This window comes from Cryptomeria japonica, chromosome 11 (genome assembly GCF_030272615.1).
Source record: "Cryptomeria japonica chromosome 11, Sugi_1.0, whole genome shotgun sequence".
Classification (NCBI taxonomy): Eukaryota; Viridiplantae; Streptophyta; class Pinopsida; order Cupressales; family Cupressaceae; genus Cryptomeria; species Cryptomeria japonica.
The window spans coordinates 622,058,857-622,086,708 of record NC_081415.1 but is presented as its reverse complement, the minus strand read 5'-3'; the positions used below and the strand labels follow the sequence as shown (position 1 = coordinate 622,086,708).

The window sequence follows — 27,852 nt, the reverse complement described above, 5'->3', positions numbered from 1 at the left end:
ATGAATACAAATCAAATTGATGTAATGAAACTCATACAAAGACATAGGAACAACATGAAGCCATACCCAACCCCAAGGGAGAGGTACAAGCCAATCTTCAATCGGTGATCTCTTATTGCTTTCCTATATCTTCAAAAGCCCCCAATTGATGAATGAATTCTTGATGAATGCTTGATAGGTGTTGTTGAATATTTTTTAAGACTTCAAAATATCTTCTCTTTCGCTTCATAGAAGGCTCCTTGTAATTGCTCCAAAAGATTTTTCCTAGATTCGATTCTTTAGACCTTCAAATGAAGAAAGAGAGCTCTTATGTATGAAACCCTATATCTTAATTTTATCTTTAGGTTGACCTAGGATTTGAATTTCCTGCCAATCTTTTGGGGTTAAGCATTATAATATCATAGAATTGTGCTCCTGAAATTTCAGGAAAAATGTCAGGGACCGTGTTGCATTTGCACACGGTCCGACCAAATTTTCACCAAATTTCCAGGGCCATTAGATATGATGATATTAGAGCGGATCCCAAAGTTATAGCTGATTGCGAGATGTTTTGATATGTGAAATCGAGCCTTAAAGATCAAAATAGGACATTATTAGGGTTTATGATTTAATGATTAATTGAAGGAATAAGATGAAAAGGGGCATGCTTAGGGTAAAGGACCCAACTTTATAATGTGTGAAGTGATGAAATATGAATTTAGATTAAATTAAATTAATTAATTAAATGCCTAAAGGAATTAGAAATGCAAGATGCAAAACACACTAAGGCGGGTGCTAAACCAAGCATGGAATTTTACCACCCTAGAAAGGGTGTACAATTTACGACGTTACAGAAGAGTGGTGGAAATCCATACAATTCAATCATAGATTCGACTCAGTTAAGATCTAAGTGAAGATCATGTGTGAATTCATATCATATAGGCCGCATCTATGCAATGAGATCAACTTTCAAAGAAGAAAGGGACCTTGATGAGTGTTTTTCTTAGTAAGTCCAAGATTGTACGAATGAAGCTTACAAAGCTGCTTCAAAACATAATATACAAACCAAGCCTTAAGGATCGATTTCATGAGGAGCAACTAAGTGATCAATTTAATCATCTGCTACAAATGAAGCACCAAATTGATCTTCCTTAGAAGATAAAGGTTGGCAAATTACTAAGAAAACTGTGCATCAACCTGAGATCATGAGAAGGAGAATTCAAACGATGTAAGAGGAAGAACCATAACTACACTTGGAAGGGAATGTGTCGGATAAATGGCAAAGTGAATTTGAAAGAGAGCTAAACCTAAGCAGTTGTGAAATAAATAAAATTGGCCTTTTTACAATGATGACAACATGACACTCTCAAGTCTCAAAAATGAAAGTTCAAAATCATCAAATCTCAAAACTCGAACCTCAAAGGATAAGCAAGACGAATTGAAATCAAAACAAGAAATTTTGCAAGAAAGATCGTTGAAGTTGAAAGAGTAAGATGAATTCGCTAAGCAAGAACAAGGTAAAATCGAACTTCCACACATCAAGGTTGAACTTATCAAATGAAAAATCAAAACCTCCAAGGGTGAGAGTTGACACTCTAACTTCTAAAGATGAGAGATAGTGAATTGCCAAAGAGAAAGATCAAAAGAGAACGTATAAACTTAAGGGGTGAATGAAGCGAATCCCAACTTGGATGGATAGAGGTTGGGGAGATGTAAGTTAAAAAGGATGAAGTTCATTGAAAGAGGAATGAATAAAGAAGTTCGCCAATATCAAGAAGTAAAATAACATCTCCCAATGCGTATGAATTCCAAGTTACAGCGATGAGGGTTGAATCAAGTAAATGAAATTTAAAAATCCAAGCATGAAGGTTAAGAATAATTAAAATCATGAAAATGAAAATCGAACCTCTAAGGATGGGTGTTAAGACTATTAAGATCGAAATCTAACCTACAAGGATAGAAGTTGAAACTATCAAAACTAAAATCAAACCTCTAAAGATCAAGGTTGAGACGTCACGCATAAAATTTAAACCTTCAAATGAGTAAGATGAGATGTTGATGTGAGTTTTTTATATCGCAAGGGTGAGAGTTAAAATCGTCTAATTAAAATTAAACCTTTAAAGATGCAAGTTCGCTGGAAGGAATGAAGGGCGAATTCAAAGAATAAAAAATTGCCATCTCTCAAGCATAAGACATCTAAATTGCAACTGTGGGGTTAGAACAAACAAAGCAAAATTCGAACTTCAAGAGTGGAAGTTGAAACACAAAGCGAAAAAATCCAACCTAGACGGCCGGAGGTTAGAATCGCATGGTGATAATCAATTCCAACTTAAGCACTTTCTTCTACATATTTGCCAAGTCGGCCCTCTAAAAGGGAGGAGAATAAATGCGATTTTGTAAGCCTTAATATGCTAAGTCGGCTCAATAAAACTCCAAGAGGTGTGACTATTGGGAGTTAAACTATATAAAGGTTCGCATTCACAACCACCAAGAGCAGAGGTTAATTCGACTTTCTTCAAGTTTGATAGATGAAGATTGCTCCAAGAAGAATCATCGACTTTTCCTAAGAAGGATCCACCAACCTCAATCCAACCAGCTTTGAATCTACATTAAAAGAGGACTCAGCAAATTTACCTTAAGAGCTGCAAATCAGAGTACTGATCAAATACCACGAAATCTCCCTAAAAAAGGATACAGCTGGAAAGAGGGATCTTCAAACATCAACTCGAGGAAGGAAGAATCAAAGGGGCTGGTCAAAGACTTAAAGCCTAAATCGGGTTTTGAAACTTGAATTGAATACGTTATTACATTAATTTAATAGATGATTCTAAGTTTTGCAAATCTGAAAGCAGTTGTATTCACAAGAAGAAATCAGAACTTAGAAATATTTTTTGAAATTAAGTTTTAAATCGTCCTTCAAATGTTCTAACTTCTAGTTTTGTACATGAACATGTCAAGGGGAAGATACCACTACGAATCAAGGCAACTTGGAGAAGGTGAATTGGCATCATAGAGGAAGGCTGAAAGCTTGAAAGCGTAGAGATAAAGAGTATCACAACATCAACACATTTGAGTTAAGTCAACAAGGAGATCCACTCATCGAGGTCTAGATCAACATTCCAAGGGATGCACATACTTCACATTGGAACATCAAAGTCATCAACATGATAGAAGATACTTCAAAGATGCACGAAGGAGGATACACGTCACATGGTTTCCAAAGGATCAAAGTCTACATTTCAAGACAACAACATGTTCCAAGTCCAAGACAAAATGGTTCAAGATCAAAGAAGGTTAAGGAAGAAGATACTTCATGATTCAAAGGTTGAGATTGTGAATGCATCACAAGGAGGAAAATTTCTCAGTTAGAGTGAAGAAAAATGAATGTGATCGAGGAATGAAGATAGTTTCAGAAGAGGTTGATGTGGCATCCTATTCACATTTAAGCCAATCAAGTTACTTCCACATCAGTAGGTCCAAATTCAATGAACTTGATTCATCTCATGGTGGAGCAAGTGACACATGGCGCCTCATCAAATACTATTTTATGTACTTAATTCGTTCTCTCATTGGTTAGAAATCAAGATGGACATGTGTCCAATTCATTGTAATGATCTTATTGGCAGAAGGAAGTTTGTTGTAACAAATTCTGGTTAGGGTTTTATTGTAAAATCTCAACCATTGATCTCAAATCAATCATCATTGAATTGTTTTTAGAGCACTATATAAGGCTCAATTTTCCCATTTGTAAAGGTTAATAGTAGAATAGTCAGTAATTGATCAATAGATAATAGTTAGTTAGCAATTAGAATAAAAGTTAGATTAGGAGAAGGCAAAAGATTGTTGCCAAGATCTTGTTGTAAAGGACAATTGATTTCATTGAATTTATGGTGAATTTGATTTGTTATTTCAACAACTTGCATGGTCTTTACTTCTCAATTCATTTTGATGTTGTTTGGATAAATGATAGAGCATTGTGCATGATTCATGGTGAAATTCCTAATCCATACCACTAGCAGTTTGTTGATTGAAAATTCGTCTTGTGTGGTCAACTGGAATATTTGAATGAGCTTAAGTTCAATTGTTATCCGATCATTGATATGCATTCAATTAATGGTGCCTTTGCTTGATAATGATTTGAAAATCATCTAATTTCCTTAGAAGATTTCATTAAGCCTTGTAGAGTTGTTTGTTGATGGCAAAGCAAAGCTTAGTTGAATTTCACTAATCATTCATCATCTTTTGCATCCTTAGGATTATAATAGACTTCCTAAACCCTTTCCTTTCGTTGTTTTTTCAACTCAAGCTAGTTAGGATTAAAAAAGCATCACAATATTGCAACATCAGATGATCAAGTTTCAGCAATTGAAGCATTCAACAATTCAATGTAAGACCCCTTGCGATTCCAACATAATCACATCAAACCATTGAGCTTATCCACACGTCGTGACCCAACATATAAGAACCTTGGAGTTATCTCAAGTGATCCTTAAGCGAGTCTTCAGCTTTTGAGAGACTTTGATCAAGAGAGGATAAGATACTTTTGAGTATTTTATTCTGTGTTTGCATGTACCTAAAAAACACATCAACACTGAGGAGTCCAATCATCATCCAGAACTCAAGGATGGCAATAAAACAGACAAATTACTTTGGTTAGTGTCTAGGAAAAAATAATAGCTTTGGTCTTGTATCTATATATTCATAAACTACTTCTCCAGTTTTAGATAAAACAACGTAAAATAATCTTTCAGGAACTAATTTTAAAACTTAACACTACAAACTAGATCATTACGAGTTTCATTACATACCCTTAAAATCAAGGCAATCATGTTTATAAATGTAGAAATCATCTATAACTAATAGATTTTATATCATTTGTAGTGCCATGTTGCCCATTTAACACTACAAGATAGATCATTATGAGTTTAGACATCTTAGAACCCATTTAATTTCAGAAAAACTAAAATTAAAAAAACTGCTAAAACTGACCTTGTTTACTCTTGTCATGCTAACCCTCTCTTCTAGAGGTGTTGTCCGACCAATGGGCTTCAAATCTCCCTTTACTTTTGTTTCTGCGTTGAGTCCCACAAGATGATGATCAAAAGTAGCCCTAGACTTGGATTTGTAAGTAATGCAACATTTGAAACTGTTTGTTAAGAAAAAGTAAATACAAGACTATATGAACATACATGGTTAGGCTTGTTTGACTTACTGTTTTGTGATGGTTCTTCTGACCTTTCCCTGCGTAATCAATCAAAAACAACTTCATGATAAGCTGAAGTTTTTACTTCGAAGGGGAGTGGTTCATCTATCTTCTGTTGGATTAACAATTTGGATTTCTTGCTTTTACTTACATTTATTTGTTTCTGATGTTCCATGGTTATCTGCAGATGGAATGGCTGCACATGATTTTTTCTGAATACTCTGTTCTGATGACCAGTCATGTTTAGAAGCAGGTAAAGGTTCAGGTACAACAGCTTCAATACTTGTGCCGATTAAAGTACTTTTGCTAGCTCGGTTCATCTTCGTCCAAATTGTTTGCATATGTGGCTGAGGTGTGATTTAGGTGTACACTTGTGATCAGGGCTGACATGAGATTTCCTTTGGATGTGGGTGTTCTCCTGATTGCACTCTCCAAGGAACAAGCCTGGCCTGCTGATGCATCCACAAAACATCTCAACCAATGATTTTTTAACTTGTCTCTGTGGCTTTAAGCTTAGAGAATCTTGTAACTGTTCACTAGGGTAGCTCTGTAATCTTTTGCATTGGGTCTCCTTCATCTTTGTTCTAAAAGTATTGTTTTTCATGGTGCTTTACTGTTGTACTGCTACACTATTAAAATTAAAATGGTCATGGGTGTTTGTGTTCTGTTCCAAATTTGGAAAGCCTTTAATGGTCTTCGAGATACCTTTCTGATATTGTGTGTTGTCTGAGGATGATCATCTATTTCTCTTTCATTGATCCTGAAGGGACTGTCTTTATACTCTGCTTTGAGTTTCTCCCATTAGGACCTTTCGCTGTTATATGTCCTCTATAGTTACTGTCCTCATTACTCTTTCAATGCCCCTTTGACTTTCCTGTCTTCTCTTACAAACAATATGACTATCCTTTGTATTTGGTCAGAGATCAATGCCAAATGGACTGTCAAATGCTATACATGAGGACTGTCATCATTTATATGAATATGTTTACTGTGTTTGTAACTGCTCACTGTTCTTTCTGCCATAGGGCTGGCTTCGAAATGGATAAATAGTCTAACCACCTTAGAGCAAATTATCAAGCTAAGGATACTATTTTGCTTAAAATATTAAATACTCACACAACTTTAGAGTACTCTAAGAAAGATAAGATCACCAATCTTCCACTAGATCTATAGACACACACCAAGTTAAACGCCAAATCCACAGAACTCATGCCCATTTGAGGGTAGAGTATCAAGCTTAGGTTACTCGTAGGCTTCTAAATGGAAGAAAATGCATCATCTGTCATGTGTACAAAACGCCATTGAATTGGTTATCTATTCCACCACAACTCATTGGAAAACTACAGCCAATCTCATTTTATAAACCTAAAGATCAAAATAGATTTTACCGTAGTGCAGGACCTGTATGATGAGGAAAACAGAACATGGTACCACAACAACAAAATTCTAAACCAATGCAACAAATAAAATGTAGTCTTAATACTTCACCATAATATATAAAAAATCTAGGGATATAAGAGCTGTACACAGATAAGTTCATGTATACAGAATATCTATGGCTGAATTCCAGCTAATTTATTGCATTTTAATTTTTTGTGTGCCTGAAATACATTATAAACCAACATCAAAATCTCAAGGAGGTGAACCATTACTTCCAATTTATTTTTTGGCAAATCAATAACCCTGGATGTGGTTTCTAAGCCAACCAAATTCTGCTATTAGTGCACATTCAATAATTAAAAAATAAAAATAAAAATGAAGTACATTCTGTTTTGACTGTGTATACTCCTCTTGAGAAATGAATAGCTACCAAATTTCAAAAGAAACTATTTATCATTTATCTTATTTGCATTTTATTTTCAACTTTTAAGGTAGCTCGGGTTCTCACAACATATTGTTTTCAACAGTTTAGCAAAAGAGAATGCTTAGATGGGCTAAAAATGCGACACACAGCACTACTATAAGGAAAATGCAGCCTTTTAATGTTGTAGTATGGTGTATACAGCTTCAGAAAGAAAGATATGTATATAGATAAATTGATCCATGTGTGCACACATGCACCAATATGTTCATATTCCAGTACATTTTTTAATCTTGTGCTGATAGCATTAATGCTTAGAATCTAACCCAGTCATTTTAGGATGCTTAGGAGAGTTCACCAATTGGTGTGTAAGCACAAGCGGCCAAGACCAAACAATTCCAATCATTTAGGGATGACAACTAAAGCAGGAAGGCTCACCAACCCATCCTGTGAATGACAAACGCATAGTAATCTCTACATATCGAGCAAGAGGGCTCTCCAATGTGATTGCACTAGCTCTGGAAATGCTTCACAATATCAAAAATGCAAAATGTGAAATAGATAAAATATTAAATACTGTAAGCTTACCATCTTGCACTTTTCTGGCAAAAGCCTTTTACCCGAGTCTACAACATGATGAACACTCCAAGCAAGCAAATTCTCCATGAGAAGGAAAGGGACTTAGACCCTGACTTCATGATGCCCCCAACAATATTCTTTATCCTGCTTACTCAAGCTTGTGACACCTTATTTGCTAGGGACTACAGAATAAAGGCATTTGGAAAGATTAAATGCACTGAATATGAAGCCAAGATGATTCCACTTATTTTGAAGAAATTGTATTGTTGCAGTCCAAAGGGATAACAATCATCACTTGTGAGGAATGTGATAAAATGGTAATTCCCGGATGAGATTTATTTTGAAGTGAAGACCCATGGAAACAATTGAACGATTGGGTTTCTACCTACCAACAAAACTCTCGAGTCTACATTAGCCAAAGGAAAAAAGAAAAAACGAGCAGCAGAGAGACTCGTGGATTTCGATCCCTTGACCAACGAATAGCCAAGACATTCGATACAAAGAGCCTAGTTTGGCTTGGGAGACTGTGTCCTATTTTCAGTGCCCTATTTTTTATTTTCATACTACACTGCACATTTCTAATTGAAAAGTACAGCTGTGTACATTATTTGTTCGCTCAAACTGTTCACTTGTCTTTGAAACCCCATGACAGTAAAAATAGTATAAAACCATCATTTTTGCAATTTTCTGCCACCACATTAAAACCTGCAGCACTGCAGCAATACACGTTTACCCGATAGACATAAGGAAATATTTACAACAAAGCCATGTCTGATTGGTTGTCTGTTACAACAAAGCCATGTCTAACTGGTTGCCTGTGCTCCCGTTATTAACGGGTTAAAGGAAAGAGCCTAACTCACTTGCATCAAAAGGAGGTACAAGGGTTATGTCGATAGTAAAATATAGATGAATTATTTGAAATGAAGAGGGTTAACTAACAAGTAAATACTAGCACTTGCACCATAAGGAGGTGCAAGGGTGCAAGGGTCATGCCCATAATAAAATATAGATGAATTATTTGAGATGAAGAGGGTTATTGTCATATTTATTGTTAGTGAAATGAATAGTGCTGGTTGATTGATTTTCTAATTTTTTTTTTTATGATTAGTGTTTACTTGAATGAAAGAGAAAGACAAAACTATCCTATTTCTATTTATTATATTAACAATTATCTATATATGCAAAATTTAAGTTTTTAGATCATATTTGTTTATAAAAAAAAATTTTAAATCCTTTATTTATTAAAAAAAAAAAATAATTTTAAATCCTTTATTTATAAAAATATTTTTTGTAATTTAAAAGGGTGAAAAGTATGTAACAATTATAATAAAGTATTTTATAAAAAAATATTTTTTAGAGTTATTTACAATAAAATATGTATTTAACTTTAAATAAATAAAAAATTGATGGGTAGAATTATTTTGAGAAAGTAAGTAATGTTCTTAATAATTAGGTATTTGTGAAAAAATAGTAAATATTGTTAGGTGGAAAATAGATAGTTTGATAGACAATGTGTCTCAAACTAATATAATTACAATAAATTTTGCAATTCCCTAAAACTGATAATTTGACACCTTTTTTCTTCAAAAATAATAATTTATTTTTATAACATAATTATAACTTTTTAAACATGTTTAGTTTATTCACAACTTTAGAATTTAGTCCAAGTATCTTTAACTTTTTAACTCTATAAAGATATTATAATCTACATTAATCATTATCTATATATTCTAGATGAACACAAGATTAAGGATAAATTGAAAAATGTCAATCATTTCTTTTACATTTCTTCATTAGAAGCTTTGAAGCTTTTTAAGTCTATGAAGATATTATAATCTACATTAATCATTATCTATATATTCTAGATGAACACAAGATTAAGGATAAATTGAAAAATGTCATTCATTTCTTTTACATGTCTTCATTGGAAGCTTTGAAGTGTGGGCCTATTGATGAAGTTATTGGTAAAGAGTTTACTGTACCTATAACCTATCTCTATCAGAGATTGTAGTGTTTCATCAAGTGTTAATTTTCAACAAATTTAGTAGTTTTATTCAATCTATAAAAGTAATTTATATTTCTACACAATTTTAAACATCTAGATTATTTTATTATCAACTTTATAATTTAATCCTACTACCTTTAACTTTTCAACTCTTAGATTTTTTTATTTTTGATGATCACATACCAAAGAACTCCAAAATGATATTTTGAACATATTTTAAATAAAATTATCTAAAACATTGTATGTTAAATAAAAATAATTTTTTGAAAGATTAAAAAATCATAATTTAAGAAAAGAAAAAAAACATTTAAAATAATGGCACAATAAAAATAAAAAAAAAATTCGTTGAGTTTAACCAACTATAAATAGCTTGAAAGATGTTTCTATTTAATTATGACATTTAATGATTGGTTTTTCATATTTTAACTTAATATACTTTTACATTTGATTTAGATAATTTTTTATATTTCTTTTGATCTTCTTACCGCAGGGGTGAAATTTAATCCATCTTTCTCAAGAGTTTTCAATATACTATGTGGAAGGCATTGGCTATGCAGTGGACAAAATGGCCCGCCCCATGCGATGCCTTCTCCATGCCCATCATGTCAGTCATTCCCAGGGTCGTACAATCTGTCATATCCGTCAGTTACATTCGTCCTGCCCACTACAACTTTTACCTTTGTTTTTTTCATTCATTATGTTTTTATATTTTTAAAAGTTATAATGAGTAAAATAATAAATATTATAAATAATGAATTATATATTTAATTTTTTTATAATAATTTATATATTTAAATTTAAATTTTTTAATTTATTTTAATAAAAAGTATATTACAATATATATATTATATATAAATTTTAATAATATTATTTTAATTTTTTAAAAATACTTATATAAGTAAATAATTGTTTATTTTTTCTAAATACTTATTTATTTCTTATGTTAAAATAGTTTATATTATCTTATTAAATTATATATTATGTATGTTAAAACTTAATTATATGCTAAAATCAGTTAGTTATTTTTTATTTTAAGAAACTTTTATTTTCTATCTTAAGTAATTTTTAATTTTATATGTTTTTGATATTAAAAGCTGCCAAAAAAAGCTACCCAAAAAAAGCTAAAAACTTGGAAAAATCTCCCATTTGCTGATATCATCTTTGGTAAATTTCCTACTGCTGTGCATGGCTCTGCAGTATTCAAAACACTATGGAGAGCTTGGGAGTTGTCTAGACACTGCATTTCTGATAATGCATTCCATTCGGACGACTCTCTACATGGTGAGAGGTCTATTTGGTGGAATCTGTATCTCCAAGGGAAGCCGCTTGCCTTGACTCAAGGCTGTTCGGCCAAAGTTTGGAATAACTTGGGAATCTCCACATTCATGGACCTTTTTGAAAATGATTGCTTGATTAATTGGGATGAGTTAAGATATAAATATAATCTTCCTGTCGCTCATAAAAAAACATACTCCATGCTTACTAGAGCCTGCTCGAATATCCCTTCAAACTGCCTCATTGACTCTCATAGATTCACTAAGAGCAAATGGACTGATGGTTCTCTACTGACTAAACTTAAAGCCAAAAATGTTTACAACTCCCTGAATAATAATCTTAGTATTATTAAGCATGTTAATAATGTGTGGTATACTGACCTGGAGATGAAGGACTGGAATAAAATTTTTAAAAGAATCTGGAAATCCTCCATTGACCCCAAGATTAGATGTTTTAGATGGTTATTGTTAATTAATAGAATACCTATTAACAATTACCAGATGAATTATGATAGTTGTACCTTCTACAATAAACCTGAAACTTGTAGACATATATTCTTTGAATGTAATTTTGCAAAGAAAGTATGGGAATTATGTGGAATTACGTACCCCAAGTACATTGATATCTTTGAAATTATTACAGGTTACATTCATGGACTTAAAAATGATTCTAATATTCTATGGTTCATTATTTCAGCTAACATTTTATGGCAGCTATGGAAATGCAGAAATGAGGAAAGGTTTCAAGGTGCACATAGATCTCTTACTGAGTTATACCTTAAACTCACCCTTATTAAAATCTCTTCGCAGGTTTGTATTACGATGATGATCGAGAGGGAGAAACTGTTCAGATTCCTCAAGATGGGGCACTCTACTATGTTCGTGTTTGAAATGAAAGACGGTTACGACTATCGTAACCACATGAACAATATGGTTTTTTTCAATAAAACGGTGAAAAAGCTGCACAAGGAAATTACCAAAAACAAGAATGCGACTGATGATCAGATAAAAATGATTGCTCAAATCCAAGCTAATAAAAGCATCACTTGGATGGAAGGACCTCTCGGATGGACAGCTTGGGTTGAACAGTTTGAAGACCTGCTGCATTAATACCTTTTATGTTATTGTATAGCTGCTTCACTATGTAATTTACATTTTTGGCTGCTCTTGTGACTTACTCTCCGTGTGAGGCATGCCTCCGGAGCTGACTTAATTTTGGAACCTCCTCGTGCTGTAATTCTGTTGATAACACTATATTTAATATAAAAAAAGCTGCCAAAAAAGGGGGGTTGACCCATAGGAACATTAAGAAGGCCAGTGGCAGGACCACAAATCATTTTGTTATTTTCTTTGTTAAGTAATTTTTATTTTCCATACTAAAAGTTTTGGTGAAATTATTGATTAAAACCATAAAAGCTATTTGGATTATTAGCTATCTAGCATCCATTTTGGTATTTATATTCTTCGACCAACCATTAAAGATAAGTTTCACACCACACCACAATTGAAAATTGAAGAAAAAAAAGACAAATTTGAAAAAAAAAAAGAAAAAATTTATATGTTTATATTATTATTTTATTTATTTTTTTATATATAAATTTTTAAATGTGTATATAATATTTTTTATTGTTATATTTTTTTTGATAAATATGATATAGAATATTTTTCATATGTTATTTTCTTATTGTGTAAATAAATATGCCTAATTTTTTAATTTAATTATTTTTTATTGTTATAATATTATTTATTTAATAGATTTATTAAATTATAATGTTTAAATTTTAAGGAAACTTAATAAAGAAATAATTTTAAAATTTACTTTTAACTTATAATACTTAAATTTTAAGTAAATTTATAAAATTAATTTTAAGTAAATTTTTATAGTAATTTTTTTTCATATTGGTTTATTTTTATAAAATCTTTGAAATTGGATTACCGTCATTTGATAAATCTTAGGGTTATGTCAATTCCATTAGAGTTACAATAAAAATTTAAGTTATATTTTTATAGATTTACTTAAAACTTAAACATTATAATTTTTATGGTAGCTCAAATTCTATTTGAACCTTAAAATTGACCCTAACCCTAAGATTTATCAAATGGTAATCCCAACTTGAATCATAATTAAACCCTAATTGAACTCTTACTTTAATTAAAATATATATAACCCTAGTTGAACTCTAATCTTTTTTAAAAATTTAACCATAGTTGACTTTATCTACTGTATATAGTAATATTTTTTTCCATAATTGTTAATTAAATTTTAAATATGTTTTAAAAATAAACAATTATGAAAAAAAAATTACTATAGATTTCCTTAAAATTTAAGCATTGTAATTTTAAGGAAATTTTTGTAGTTATATTTAAAGTTTAAATAAATTTTAAAATTATTTATTTTATAGATTTGCTTAAAATTTAAACATTATAATTTAATAAATCTATTAAATAATATTATATACAATAAAAAATATTATATACACATTTAAAAATTCATATAAAAAAACAAATAAAATAATAATATAAACATATAAAAAACTTCATATTAAAATGAACAAATAAAACTAACATAAAAAACAAACTTCCTTTTCAAAACATGGAGTAGTCCGCACAACAATCGAGGTATCTCCATTCCCGAGTAAAAAAATTAAAAACATTTTGATGGGACCGTTTGAGTGGAGGGTGATGGCATGGGGCGGGCCATTTTGCCTATGTGGAACCCATGAAAAGTTAGCTTGTTGACAATGAATACCGGACATTTTTAAGGCACGTTGAACGAGGCAAGTATGAAGTTTGTCTGGCACGCTTTTTAATGAAATTGACTTTGTGACGATCAAAAATTATGGCGTGAGACATAAGTGACCGCGCAAGGTGGGTTTACAGACCACGTCATTTTCTTCCAGGTAAATACGTGTACCATTCTTCTACGCATAATTTCTAAGTTGAGCATTTATGCATGAAATAGTAAAAATAGTTCTTCAAATATAACTAGCTAAACCATTAAAGCCATGATATCTTAGTTTATTTTATCTTTGTAAATATTTCTTAGAGTAAAATTATATATTTTCTATCAATATTTCTAATTAAGCTTTGTGATCCATCATGAAGAGGAGCAAAAAAATAGATCACAAAATGATATACCAAATTTTGATAAAATAAATTATAAACAATTTATCTTCAAAAAAGTTACAAATTCATAAAACAAATAATATAATTCTAAAGTGAAATAAAAATGATTCTAAAAATTTATATTTCTCAATACTTATTAAATAAATATACCTAACTAATATTGACATGGTGTGATGGCTAAATTGTTGTGTTGTTCTTGTCATCAAAATTCAAACCCTACTCAAATATTTATTTTAACAATGATCACAAAATTGATTTATAGTTTCACGTTTAATCTAAAAAATATACATATCGGGCTTCGGCCCTAGCTTGCCGGTCGTGGATCGCAACTTAAGGCGTGGGTATGCTCCCCATGGTCTTGAGTTCGAGTCCCCGGCTGTGTTAACTTTGTGTGTGTTGCTACCTTGTGAGCGGGTCATACACACTGGGGGATTAGTCTATTAGTCTCGCTTCGGCGAGGACACCTCCAAATTCGGATTAGTCTATTAGTCTCGCTTCGGCGAGGACACCTCCAAATTCCACGATAGTGAATATAAAAAAAAAAATTACATATCTAGAATATTTAGACTAATTATTATTATTTTTATATTACCAATTATCACTTACAAATTATTATCCTAAAATTTATTACTACAAACTATTAAGATCGTGCATTTATTTTCTATCTTGATCCAATTATTTTCCTAGCATTTATTAAGGTCGTGCTAGCAATTATTTTCCTTAAGATATCATTTAATCTCCTTCGATAAAGTTGGCGAGTATTTAAGAAGGTTCACATTAATGAGGTCAAAGATTTCATAATTGAAGAGTGATCGATTTCATTAAGGCCCAGATTAATATAGTCAACTGAGTCGATGGTATTGAGACTGCAAATTGTAAGCTAGATTATATGAATTGAATTTTGAAACCTACTAAAATTGAATTATTGTGGGCTTAGACAACTTTAAAGCACCTTCCTTCGATGCACAATTACTGTCATATTAGTAGGTGGGTTGTAATTAAACTCAAGATTAATTGTTCAAGAGGATGAAATCGGCTATAAGGAGGGCCACTCTCACCATTTCCCATTACCGTCAAACATTAGAGAAATTGGCATGGATATCCTCGTTATAGCTGGTTCAGTCATGGCATTTGCCCTGCTTGTTTACATTATAATGCCCACTCTTTCAATGCCAAAGCCCAATCTCCCTCCAGGAAGGTTTGGGTGGCCTCTAGTAGGAGAAATGCCTCAGCTTCTAGCCTCCATATGGGCTAAAGGCTTCGAGAGCTTTCTAGAGGATAGAAATAAGAGATTTGGAAATATCTTCAAGTTATCTGTGTTTGGACGCTCTGTGGCCATTTTGTACAGTGCTCAAGGCAATCGATTTCTTTTCAATACAGATCATGTCCAAAACTATTATCCTCACTCTGTTATGAACATGTTTGGGAGTTCATTACTTAGCAAGACGGGTGATGAAGCCAGACAAGTTAGAAAGATGCTCATGACGTTCTTAAAGGCGCAAGCCATGCAAAAATTCGTAGGCACAGTGGATTGTATTGTGAGTGAAGAGGTGAAAAGTTACTGGAGTGGAAAGCAGCAAGTGGAGGCTTTTCATCTCATCAAGCATGGTATGTTTGCAGTGGCTTGCAGTTTGTTTGTAAGTATGAGGGATGAAGTGCAACAAAGAGAATTGTATATCCTTTTCAAACGTGTAGTAGAAGGAATTGTGCAGATCCCTTTGGATTTCCCTGGAACGCCATACCACAGAGGATTAGCCGCTAGAAAGCAAATCCACAAAGTACTGCAGAAGGTCATTGATAAGAGGAGGGAGGATCTGTTAAATGGGTCCGCTTCAATGGAGCAGGACCTCTTGTCCTTCCTTCTCTGTAATGCTGATGACCATGGGCAGATAATGGCGGATCATGAAATTATAGATAACATGATGGTGCTTTTGGTGGGCGGCCACGACACCAACGTTGTCACCCTAACTTTTCTACTTAGAAATCTGGCTCTCCATCCTCACTGCTACACCCAAGTGCTCCAAGGTATAAAACACCACCTGCCTTTTTTTAAATTTCTATTTTTTTTCTTTTCATCCAGAAAAGTAGCTGTTATAGCTAACTTGGTGCACCCATAGATTCTAAAGGGTATGATTTATTTTGGCTGGCTTCACATGCGACTTAACTGTTTATAGCTATTATTTTGGCTTCTGGGTAGTAAGATGCATGCTGTGGGATCTGTTATGTGTGTCAAGGTCAAAAAGTACACTTGAATGTCATTTGAAGCCTGCATAAAGATACCCCAATAACCATGCACTTAAAATTGTCAATACTTATGCACAAATGTCCCATTAGTTGTGTGTCATGGGTACCAATAAAAGTGCACAAATGGATCAATTATGGTCCAAAAAAGCTATTGGAACATGAACAGTAGCTGGTGCTCTTCCCCTATTTGATTTTTCTTAACCAGAAGTTTTGATTTGTTTTTAGATGATTTATTTGAAAAGTGGATCTAAAGAAGTTAGTATAATTTTTTATATTTTATATAGTGAATTTGATTTAAAGAATACAATCATGAGTTTGAATTATTTAAGTGATTCATATGAGATTGTACTAATAGATAGATCTTATTAAAGAATTTTGCATATTAGATTGTGTTTAAACAGCACACTTTAAGCTTTGATTGATTGTACTAATAGATGAATTTTATTAAAGAAACCAGTATAATTTCACATCTTAGATTAGATTTAAATAACACTCTAAATTTTGATTTGTTAAAATAATTTATTATAGACCATTAAAATGATTTGAGATGAACGCCATCAACAAATCAAAGCTCTACAGTATATTGTTTAATCCTTATAATGTGCACATTGTTCTCTCAAACATTAATCACTCCATACAAAACTACTGACGTGAGGAAAGCGGCAGAACATTTGCAGATCATGAGAGAGATGGAGGGGAGGCAGGAGCTGAAATGGGATGACGTACATAAGATGAAGTATTCATGGAGAGCGGCACAGGAGACGCTGAGATTGCAACCTGCAGCTGCAGGCTCATTACGGATGTCCTCCGAAGACATCTCTTACGATGGATTCCTCATTCCCAAAGGTTGGAAGGTGAGCACATCAAAAGAACCAAATATTTCTCTCGCATAAAAACTTTGATTTTTCTTTCTATGGGTCATTTGTGATCTGAAATGTTAATTGCACTCAACATCAAAAGTATATTGGATTGATGATGGATCATTTGTGATCTGAAATGTTGATTACACCCAACATGGACTGTAAAAATCTGAATCTGATATATTTAATTAGCTATTGGATTGCTAGTATAATTTTTTAGGCTTATCAATTCTGTGGAATGAAGTGCAGTTAGCTTGGGCAGCATATTCAACACATAAGAAAGCAGAGTATTTCCCTGATCCAGAGAAATTTGATCCAGGGAGGTTCGAAGGAAGTGGGCCAGAACCGTATACATTTGTGCCGTTTGGAGGGGGCCGTCGAATGTGCCCGGGCAATGAATATGCACGGATGATAATTCTGGTGTTTCTTCACAACATAGTCAAAAATTTTACTTGGGAATTGATGGACGCAAATGAGAATATCTCTGCTAATCCGCTTCCTATTCCTGAGCAAGGAATGCCTCTTCGACTGTTTCCACGCTCTCAGGACCCTAATGTTTAAGCAATGATCCATCGTGGTGGGGGTTTAATCATATTAGCTAGAAATAAGCCTACAAAGGTTGGCACTCAAGGAGCTTAGATATTATAGCCAGATGTTATTAGACCCTATCATGTATTATAGCAATCAATATTTGCAAGAGTGTTTTATAAAATGTATTATTTTGAATAAATTAATATTAATAGAAATAATCTTTAATGAAAAATGATAAAAATGTTATACATGGTAAAAGTTATTAATTAAAGTACTGAATTTTTATCAAAGTTTAATGTAGATTGAAAAAACATTAATTTTTTTTTTTTTCATTTCTTCAGGGTGTCTCATTAGTATGGTTGGTCTAAGGATAACATGACTTCTAAAATGGAGTAGTTTAATTCATCGTCCAATTATGTAGAGTTCATTAGTGTTAGTAAGTGAAAGAAATGGGATCGCGGTGGGTTAGAGGCTCTAACTTAATGCATAAATGACATATGTCTATAATATTAATTATCTATTTACTTTTTACATTATTTTAATATTTATTATGAGTTAGCAAGAACAAAAATGAAAATTGGATATTAGATGAGTGATTGATTAATGCATTAGGATGGCGGTAGATATATATAGCAGAATTATCTTATCTATCCTTGTACCTAACTTGTCACATAAGTAATTTGTTACATAAGCACCACCAACCTTTATATGGTATAGCAAGAGTATAAAACAATTAGTTTTAACTAACTTTTCAAAATTATTATCTATAATTTAATATTTACAAAATAGTACAAATATCAAATTATTTATTATCATTTATTTATTTTTCAAATAAATATTAAATAAATTATATCAAAAGCTATTAAATTTGTAATTCTATATTTAAAAATCACATAAAATATTTATTACAAATTGATTTTATTTTAACTAAAATAGAATTTTAGATGAAAATGTTGCGATTATCTTTTATTAATTATATATACTATAATTATTACACTAGTAATTATTTGTAAAGATTTTTAATATTTCAAAATAAATTTAATATAATTTAATATTGGTATGCATATAAACACATTCATTCATGTTCATAAATATGAATTTAAATTTATTACATAATATTCAATTCTTATTATGGATTTGGAATATCTGATATAAAATTGAATAATTCAAAAGTTAGCACACTAATGAATTTAAAGTAATTATATATTATTTAATTATTATTATGAATATGCAATGTGTAATATAAAACTAGATAGTTTAAAATTCATCTTAAAATATTTAAATTTTATCATGTAATTATTGAATTGAAAAATCAATTTCTTCATAAATTATTAACTTAATCAAAATACCTCCACAAAAATTAAATATGTTGTAATCATGAACAGTAAAATTAAAATAAACAAACATATATTTTAAAAAATAGCATGCTATCTTAGATAAATCAATATAAAATACATGAGAGATGTCTTTATTGAGGTGCCTATTTTTTTAAATATAAAAAAATATTTAAAAATTAACTCCTCAAGAAGGATATTTCTTAGTGTCTTTCACATAGTTTATCTAAGATAGCTATGTTAGCAGCATATGTAGTTGAAACATGTAAGATATTAATCCAATCCCAACAATATTTTAAGACAAGTAATGATTATGCATTTAGATTAACAAAAGTCATTATTTTAATATGTAAGTATAAATAGGATAAATAAATCCCGCATCTAATAATTTTTGCAACTCTTGTTTAACAATTTATCTTACTGCAGGGTTCACCCTCCTCTGAGGCTGCCTTATTTGTCTTCTATCTTCTTTGATGTAAATTTTGTGTATACAAAGCATAAGGTCCAGTCCCTTCATATCATGATAATCCCAAGCAAATGCATGTTTGTGGGCTTTTAAAAGGGTGGCCAAGGATTCCCATTGGGGCTTAATCAATTTACTATTGATGTTTAGGAATCTTCCTTGAGAGAATTGTAGTTTTTTAGTCAATTCTATCATAGAAGTTGGACTAATACATGGAGTCTTGACTTCATGGGGTAACAAAGTATGTAGCAAATGTGATTTTCTCAAGAATGTATGTTTAGAGGGAGGTGGCAATAATATTGGCAAAGGATGTGAAGAATATGCAAGACAATTCTTTGTTTCCTTGTCCAATTAAAAAATTATTCTCGATGATTTTGGATAAAACTTCATCATCATCCTGTAACTTCAAAATAGAGCTCCTACCAATCATCATAAGTGTTTTAAGAGAATTTAATTCCTCAAATTCATCACCTAAATCAAGACAAACTGGGGGTTCATCTTCTTCATGAGGTTGTGTTGGTGGATAAAGAATTAAATTTTTAGTTGTATCACCATTTGAGATTGTCATATCTCCAGACTTGCATCCTATATAAACGTATGTGATGGCTAGCCTTGACCTTCCTAATATAATAGGATATCCCGCCAAAGTAGCTTCAGGTGATAAAATCATAAAATCTGTTGGATATTCCCAAGAATCTAAAGTGACAACAAGATCCTCTATAATTCCATTGGGTGTAACTATTCTACTATTAGCAAGCTGAAACATAATGGGTGTAGGCCTTATGTTGGTGATACTTAGACTTTGCATGAGATCCTTGGTCATAACATTTATAGCAGCCAACAAATCTATAAGATCTTTTTTAACCAGAACTCGGTTGATTGCTATTTCTACCATAGGACTACCAAGGTCAGAATACTTAGAGACTACTATTTTTTCCAACATGATATTTGCTAATTGATCCATTACATGAATAGTCTGTGGGTCTTTCCTTTTCCTACCTGGATTCTTTAGTCACATCTCCCTTATATCCTGTCTATAAATGGGCACATCTTTGATTGCTTGGAATAAGGGTATCTTAACACAAACATGTTTAAGATGATCTAGAAAATCAAAGGTTGGCACTGTCTTAGGTTCTTTTACTGCTAACCTCTGAGGAAATGGAGGTTCTTGATCAACAGTTTGTGTTGGATCAGGTTGTCCTATTGGAATAGACATGTTAATTTGGGAATTTACATTTCCTAATTGTTCTTCTTCCTTTGAAGAAAGCTCAGTGATAATAGGTGAATTAGGAACTCCCAAGGTTTTTCTTGAACGTAATTACATGTGACTGACATTCGCAGCATAAGAAAGGTACTGAAAAGGATTAGTAGAAAATGCCTTCTACTATGCTTTACTATTAGGATTTAGTGCAGGTTGTGCTGGTAACTGAGTGAGTCTAGGTCCACTTGCATTAGGACTGGCTTTTTGAGTAGGAGGAGTAGGTGGGTGCAGGTAACCAACAGGTTGATTTAGCTATTGTTGTCCTCCCCTCCATTGAGGTGATGATTGCCAATTTCATTGAGATGGCTAGCAATTACCTTGATTAGGTTGTGCATTCATAATTTGGTAATTTTACCATGAAGGTTGCTAGTTTATCCAAGATTTTTTCCCATAATTTGACCAATTACAATAATTTTGAGGTTGCCAATTATTATTATTGGCATAGGGGCTTGCATAAGGAACATTAAAAGAAAGAGGATCTTGAGGCATACCTTATCTTGGTGCCCATGGTCTCCTTTGTGCAACAAAGAATACGTTTCCTTCCTCATCCTCTTTAGGTCAAAATTTTGGTTGCTCATGCCTGCTATCTATGTTTGAAATATTTTTACATCTGCAATCCTTCTTTTTCTGCCTATAGTGAGGGCAATATTCCACCAACATAGCCTCTACCTCAGAATGCTTTTTATTGGCTTGAAGTGTATCCAACTGTGTTGCCAAATTATTCATAATGTCTTATTTAAAGTCCTTCAACAAATGAGTTATCTCCATTTTGGAAGCTCCTAAATTTTATTTTGCTATTGTAGCCCCAGGTCTATATTGTTTGTTCTTCTTAGTGGAAGCCCTAAAGTATTTCTGAAAAATCTTCCTAATTTCTGCCCATTCAGACTGAGTGATATTTCCTCCTCCCATAAGGTTGAGTGCATCTATGCATTCTTCATTGATTCCTCTGAGAAAAATCAATTTGAGGGATTCTTCACTCAAAATGTTGTGCTTAGACTTTTTGACACTGAACAAAAGCCTCTCAATATAGTCCTCCAAACTCGTGTCCTCCTTTTACGTCATTCTAAAGATATCACCACCATGTCAATCAATTCCTCTACAATAGTCCTTCTATTTCTCAAGGAATCTCTCTTTTATCTCATCCCAAGTATCTATTGAGTCCCTTCCTAAGCTCATAAACCACCTGAGAGAAGATTCTTTTAGTGTAGTATGGAATATTTTAAGTCTATGAGCATCAGTGGTATAGTCATGACTCCTACAGAGGATATTAAATTCGAATAAGAATGTGTCTAGGTCTTCTGTGACCAGGCCATAAAATTTGGGAAGAGAGACTCAGATGGAATATTCTTAAAGTTAGCATTGTTGTGCTGGTCATAAATAGGGAATTCAGAAATAGGGTTAGTAGGTGGTGCATTTTTCCCACCACCTCCACCACTAGGAGCTGTCATTGCACCTTGATAAACAACCAAGGGTTGAAGATTTTCTTTAGGGGGTTCAAATAAGAGATTAAGGTCTCCCTCTAGAAGTCCAAATGGACGATTATCAAGGTTACCCAAGTCCACAAAGATTTATGCAAAATGATTTATTTTGGGGGCTTCATAAGGATTAAGCCTGTGTTCAGTTGGTTCACCTTCAAGATTGGGTTGATCGGGAAGGAATCTACCAACGATGTCCCTCCCTCGTGTCCTATGCATGCAGATATTTTCTTAGTTGCCAATATGCCTACACAAATTGATGGGTGGTACAGTTTTTCCACATTCCTAAATGATCCTAAGATGAATATACTTTCTAAAACAACAAATTAAAAATCCTAAATCTATAACCTCCATAAGTTCTTATTTTGACACCATCCCCAACAATGATGCCAAAAATGTTGGTTCCCAATAATGCATCAATAACATAGACACATATTCTTGACTCAATGGGCCAATTTTTTGTATCACATAGCTACTAATTCATTAATAGAGACACATTTACTTGTCAACCCAGGAACGTACAACTTGAAATGGGTCAGCATTGTATGTGCACCAATAATTATATGAGGTATGCTAAGTTAACATTAAAAAACTAATAAATAATTATCAGAAGATACAAAATATAGTGTTACCTTAATCATATGATCCTACCTTATTGCATATAAACCTTTAGCTACATACATAAATGAATTGGCTAATAAAAAATATAACGCTTTGTTCTACTTGGCTGTAGGAATAGACATAGAATGAAGTTCCTATGGCTATAGGGCAATCAACTGCTAACTGAGAAAGTAAACAATAGAAGCAGACCTACTTAACGGTACAATAGAGATGGAACACTCCCCAAGTCGACCCCTTTGGATGAGCTTCCAGGAACTAACCAAACCTAAAAACCAAAACAACATCATCAACATATTGAATTCATAACAGCACTGATGACATAAATAAAATCTTTTATTCAAACTATAAAAACAGAGCACACTAAGTTCTGAAAGATAAGTTGTATAACATACTCCATCATTATTTCTATATAAGGCTAATCAATGGATTTATAGAAAACTTTTACACCTAACTTGTTACTCAAACAATCCACTCCCAACAAGCTAGGAGGGGAACTCTTATTTGAAATAAAGACACAAAGAGATGAGTCATCTTAAGACTCAGTCTTCTTCAGAAATCTAGGACAATGTTCTATCTAGATCTCCTCAACTTATCCAGTACTTGTTCAAAGAAAACAACTACATGGACGAAAACTAGGAGTCTTCATTATGGCATTAGTTACTGACTTTGACATGTTCAACAAATCTCTATCCAAGCATGACTGCTACTCTATGAAACAACATATGTCTTCTTGTTGACTTAGTCTCCCTTCATTAGATGCATACAACAAGGTTAACGTGCACAACATACATATGCATAATATTACCTTAAAGCAATATTCGATCCCATCATTTATACATTATTAATGTAGATTTCTTATAACATTTATAAGGTTGTCTGGTTAACAACAAAGCTCGTAAGTCAGGATCAAAAGACTTATATCTAATATTTTCATAATTTATGAACCATGAAATAATATTCCTAATTAAACATAAGAGTTCATATAAAAAGACCAAAAATTAGGTTCATCACATACCTGCAATTGAGTCTCCTTCGCACCTATCAAAATGTTGATAAAAAACCACTTTTACATTAGCTTGTGGGGGGTCAAACGAATTCATTTAGAAGACTTTTTGTGGGGGATCAAATGAATTCATTTAGAAGTTTTTTTTTAAAAAGTATTTATTCCTTATTACAAGCTTTCCAAATAGTATAATTTTTAATATATTTAATTTCATTAATATATTTATGTTTTATTTCTTATGAATGTAGGTTTTTCATCGAACATTAAGAATTGTGTTTCACACGTGGAAAAATTAAAAAATAGAAAAAAATTGTAAAAAATATATTTTCCGTAAGCATTGATATCTTTATTTCAACACAAAAAGAAGAATTTAATTCAAATGCATAAAAAAAAAATATGCATTATGGAATACACCTTTGTCCAAATTACAATTACTTTGTCTTAAAAAATTAACTAAAAAAAATATATGTAACAAAAAATTATGAAAATATATCCATTCACTAGATATTGGTGTGACAATTCTATATTTCAAATATTAGAATTTCTTTCTTTCTAACAAAAATGTTATGTATTACCAAATAAATGTCACTTCTGAAAAATGTTGACTACTGTAAATATCGAGTTATTAAAAGTTACATAAAAATATGAACAATTACTTTTTAATTATTTAAAAAATATATATTTAGACTCTATAAGAAAAATCTCACAAATTAGTAGTTTACTTCATCTTCAAATTCTTAATGGTTTAGTTGCTATAGGTTTTAGAAAGTAAAGATTTGATGCAAAATACTGATTTCAGAGTCAAGTTTGGCCAAAAAGTGTAACCCAGTATTATGGGATCACCCAAGAATGATTTGTCAAAGGTTGTGATTTCCCGAAAATCTTTCTCTGATCATGTCAAAGACATTTTAGCTACTTTGGCAATGAAGGAGTAAAATAAGAATTCATGTTATAATTAATTCTAGCAATGTTTAAAGCTTGATGCCTTTTGTTTTAATGACATTCTAAATCTAGAACCCACTTAGTGGAGAAAATGGAGACTTGACAAATCAATTTGACACAAGCAAGGCAATACATATGCTTATCTGAATTGATACATGTTAAGCTTCTGATGCAATTTATTCACTTTATTTGTAATTTTCACTTCTCCGTGGATTATATTTGCAGCTTCAAAAAGATATTGTAAGACTATTAAGAAGAGTTTGGGTAGAGCTGAGGATAGAATGGATTCCCCTATTCGCCTAGTTGCTTCTAGAAGAGAAATGGCTTTTCTGGGTGAAATCAGAGAGAAATGAATGCAGGATTTGTTAAATGTGCCCCATTTTATCATTGTTAGGGCATTTAAGTGAATTCTTAGAGACGAATTCCTAAGGAAAAACCACAAATATAGGGTGAATATGGAAATTTTGGTGGTTTTTGTGGTTACTCTCCTTCATACTAACCTATCTAAAGAAAAGACTGAATACATATGCAGAAAGGTGTTCAAGGAAGATTTTTTGGGATAATTAAGCACTTTTTGAGGAAAGTAGATGACAACCTTATCATTCATGTGCCAAAGGACTATTTAATGTGACAATCTCAAATGGGATTCCCCCTCCAAGGTTTCCCATATTATACTTTGAGGATGAGAAGCTCTTTTGGGCTACGAAATTTGGAATTAAAAAAAAATGTTAACTTCCTATGGAACTTTTTAAAATTTTCCAAGATAAAAGAGAAGAATTGGATCAAGGAGTATCTAGAGGTGGATGTCATTACCTTGTTCGCTCTAGAAGACATAATAGATGGTTTGGTGGCTAAGCTTGAAGAGTTAGTGGAAGATTTGGGTCCTGAATCCTCCGAGGAATTAGTTTGTTTCCCTCCCCCCCCTCCAATGTTGATCAAACAAAGAGTCCCTATTATTGTTCGGCTCATTGACCCCTCCAGGTCAAGATTTGCGGTGTCTTCTAGTTTGGGTCATGGCTCAGATTAACCCTGCTTCTCAATTTCCAACACCCTGAGATAGGGGTTTTGATATTAGTTTTCAATAGCTTCTCTAGGTAGTTGATAGGAACCTTCAAATATTTTTTCTCTTTTAATGGTGTCTCAAACTTGTTGGTAGTCCTTGCATTATCTTGTCATGTCTGGACATTTTTATGATTATTTACTTCTATTTTATATTTGTTGCTACTTTCTCAAATATTTTATGTTATATCTTATTAATATTAATATATTCGACTTTTACCCTTGATTGATCAAAAATAAAAATATTGAACATTAGATAAAAATTTATAACTATTAAAACATGTTCAATTATTCGATCATTTCTTTATCTTCCTACTTTCCTTTTCTTCCTATTTTATTTATAAAAAATGTATTCAAAGAATGTACACTATAATCTACAATTCATATGTGGACAAATATGAACGCGACCAAGTCCACATGCTATTGTCTGTATTTTAGAATATCTACACATCTTATTTACCCATTAGAACTTTTAATTTTTTATTTAATTTCATTTATTTACATGGGAGATTGCATGATGAGCTGCCACGACTGCTAATGGAGATGTGGGTTCACTTTATATTAACACTCACCACACTACATGTTTTCCCCTCCATGTGCTCTATGCTGACAATTCTGAGTGCTGTAAGTTATATTTAAGAGAACTGTTTACCAAAAGCTCTTCACCATTTGGTTCTCCCTATTGCTCTTGTTTACAATTTCAATCTTAAGATCACAGAGTTTCATTTTGTTTAAAGTTCTCGCTTTTGGAATCAATTGAGTATGTTTTTAGTTGTAATATTTCAGCTTATTCTCTTTTTCTAATGATAGATTATTGAATTGCTTGAAGTGAAATAATTAATCCATTCTCCGCAGTAACTGCATTTCCACTGGAATGTTCTAGAAATCACATCTCGACATTGAAAATGATGGCATGCTATTATTGGCACAGACTTTGGACGCACTTTTTAGTGACGTGAAATCACAGAAAAATGCTTAGCAAACATAAACTAGCGTAAGAACTTTTTTCTACAGTTCAGTCTTTATATGCCTTGAATTTCAAAACAGAAAAGCCATTGCAAGAAAACCCAGAGTTTATTATTATTATTTACCGAACTCTCTATTTTGGGCTCATCAGATCCAATTACATATATATACAAGTAGAAATATGTTTGTTTCTTTTTCTATGCAGAAACCATTAAATCATCCCCGAAGAGATAGGAGATCTGATCGACCACTCAGAAGTTCATGGTTGTACATCTAACATTTGCCTTTGTGGAAAAAGAGCACATCTGCAAAGAGGGCATGTGTCTCGATGCTGATCAATCCATTTGTCCAAACAATTTCTATGAAATACATGACAGCAATTACAGAGCTCTCTTATTTCATCATCTTTCTCAAACGAGTTCAAACAAATAGCACACACGACTTCCTCCTCGATCTCACTAAACCTCTCTGCAAATTCTCCAAATGTCAGCAGTGATAAACTTTCTCTGATGATGTCTCCGCACACAACCGAAATCTCAGAGGGTTCTTCCAACGTAGAGCTTTCGGGCTCCAACAATCCAACTCGAGAAAGGACCCAACGAATCGCTTTGTTCACGTCTTCTAAAGCAGAGATGAAGTTAAGAAGGAATCTTGGGACCAGCAAACCATTATAGCCTGCAGAAATTATTATGAGCCAAGAATCGGCCATTTCAGGAGTGAAAACTAAAAATCTCCTTAAGATAAGAGATGGCAGTGGCAGAGTATAATAAGCCGACTTCGTCTGCGTCAAAGCGTTGGATAACTTACCTTATGACATTTACAGGTCTGGAGGACCCTGACCTAATTAATAAATACGGTCAAATGTGTAGCATCCAGATTAATGTGTACAACTGGAGTTGAACATTGAGATCCACCGCGAACTGTATGGAATGCACTCGAAGCTTTCTGGATCGAATCTCCACCTTTTATGATTGGAGATTTGTGCAGCTCGAGGAGCTCTTTTTCACACACTTACTATCGATATTAAGGGAAAGGGCCCGATGGGGGGACCGGGCTTGTATGGTTGGATAGTGGTTGACAGTCTGGTCCACTACATGTCAACTAAAATATTAATATTTATTATAAT

The 27,852-nt window shown here is 32.6% G+C and overlaps 2 protein-coding genes across 2 annotated transcripts; one reads left to right on the top strand and one right to left on the bottom strand.

Moving 5' to 3' along the window:
* The first annotated feature begins 15,032 nt into the window (after window positions 1-15,032).
* Window positions 15,033-17,829, top strand: LOC131063138 (cytochrome P450 716B1). The gene is made up of 3 exons (XM_057996904.2): window positions 15,033-15,992; window positions 16,878-17,065; window positions 17,321-17,829. The coding sequence occupies exons 1-3, from the start codon at window positions 15,062-15,064 to the stop codon at window positions 17,630-17,632; spliced, it is 1,431 nt and encodes a 476-aa protein (XP_057852887.1). The 5' UTR covers window positions 15,033-15,061; the 3' UTR covers window positions 17,633-17,829.
* A 9,156-nt stretch (window positions 17,830-26,985) lies between these two features.
* Window positions 26,986-27,435, bottom strand: LOC131063066 (brassinosteroid-responsive RING protein 1-like). The gene has a single exon (XM_057996838.2). The coding sequence runs from the start codon at window positions 27,433-27,435 to the stop codon at window positions 26,986-26,988; it is 450 nt and encodes a 149-aa protein (XP_057852821.2).
* Window positions 27,436-27,852: the final 417 nt, after the last annotated feature.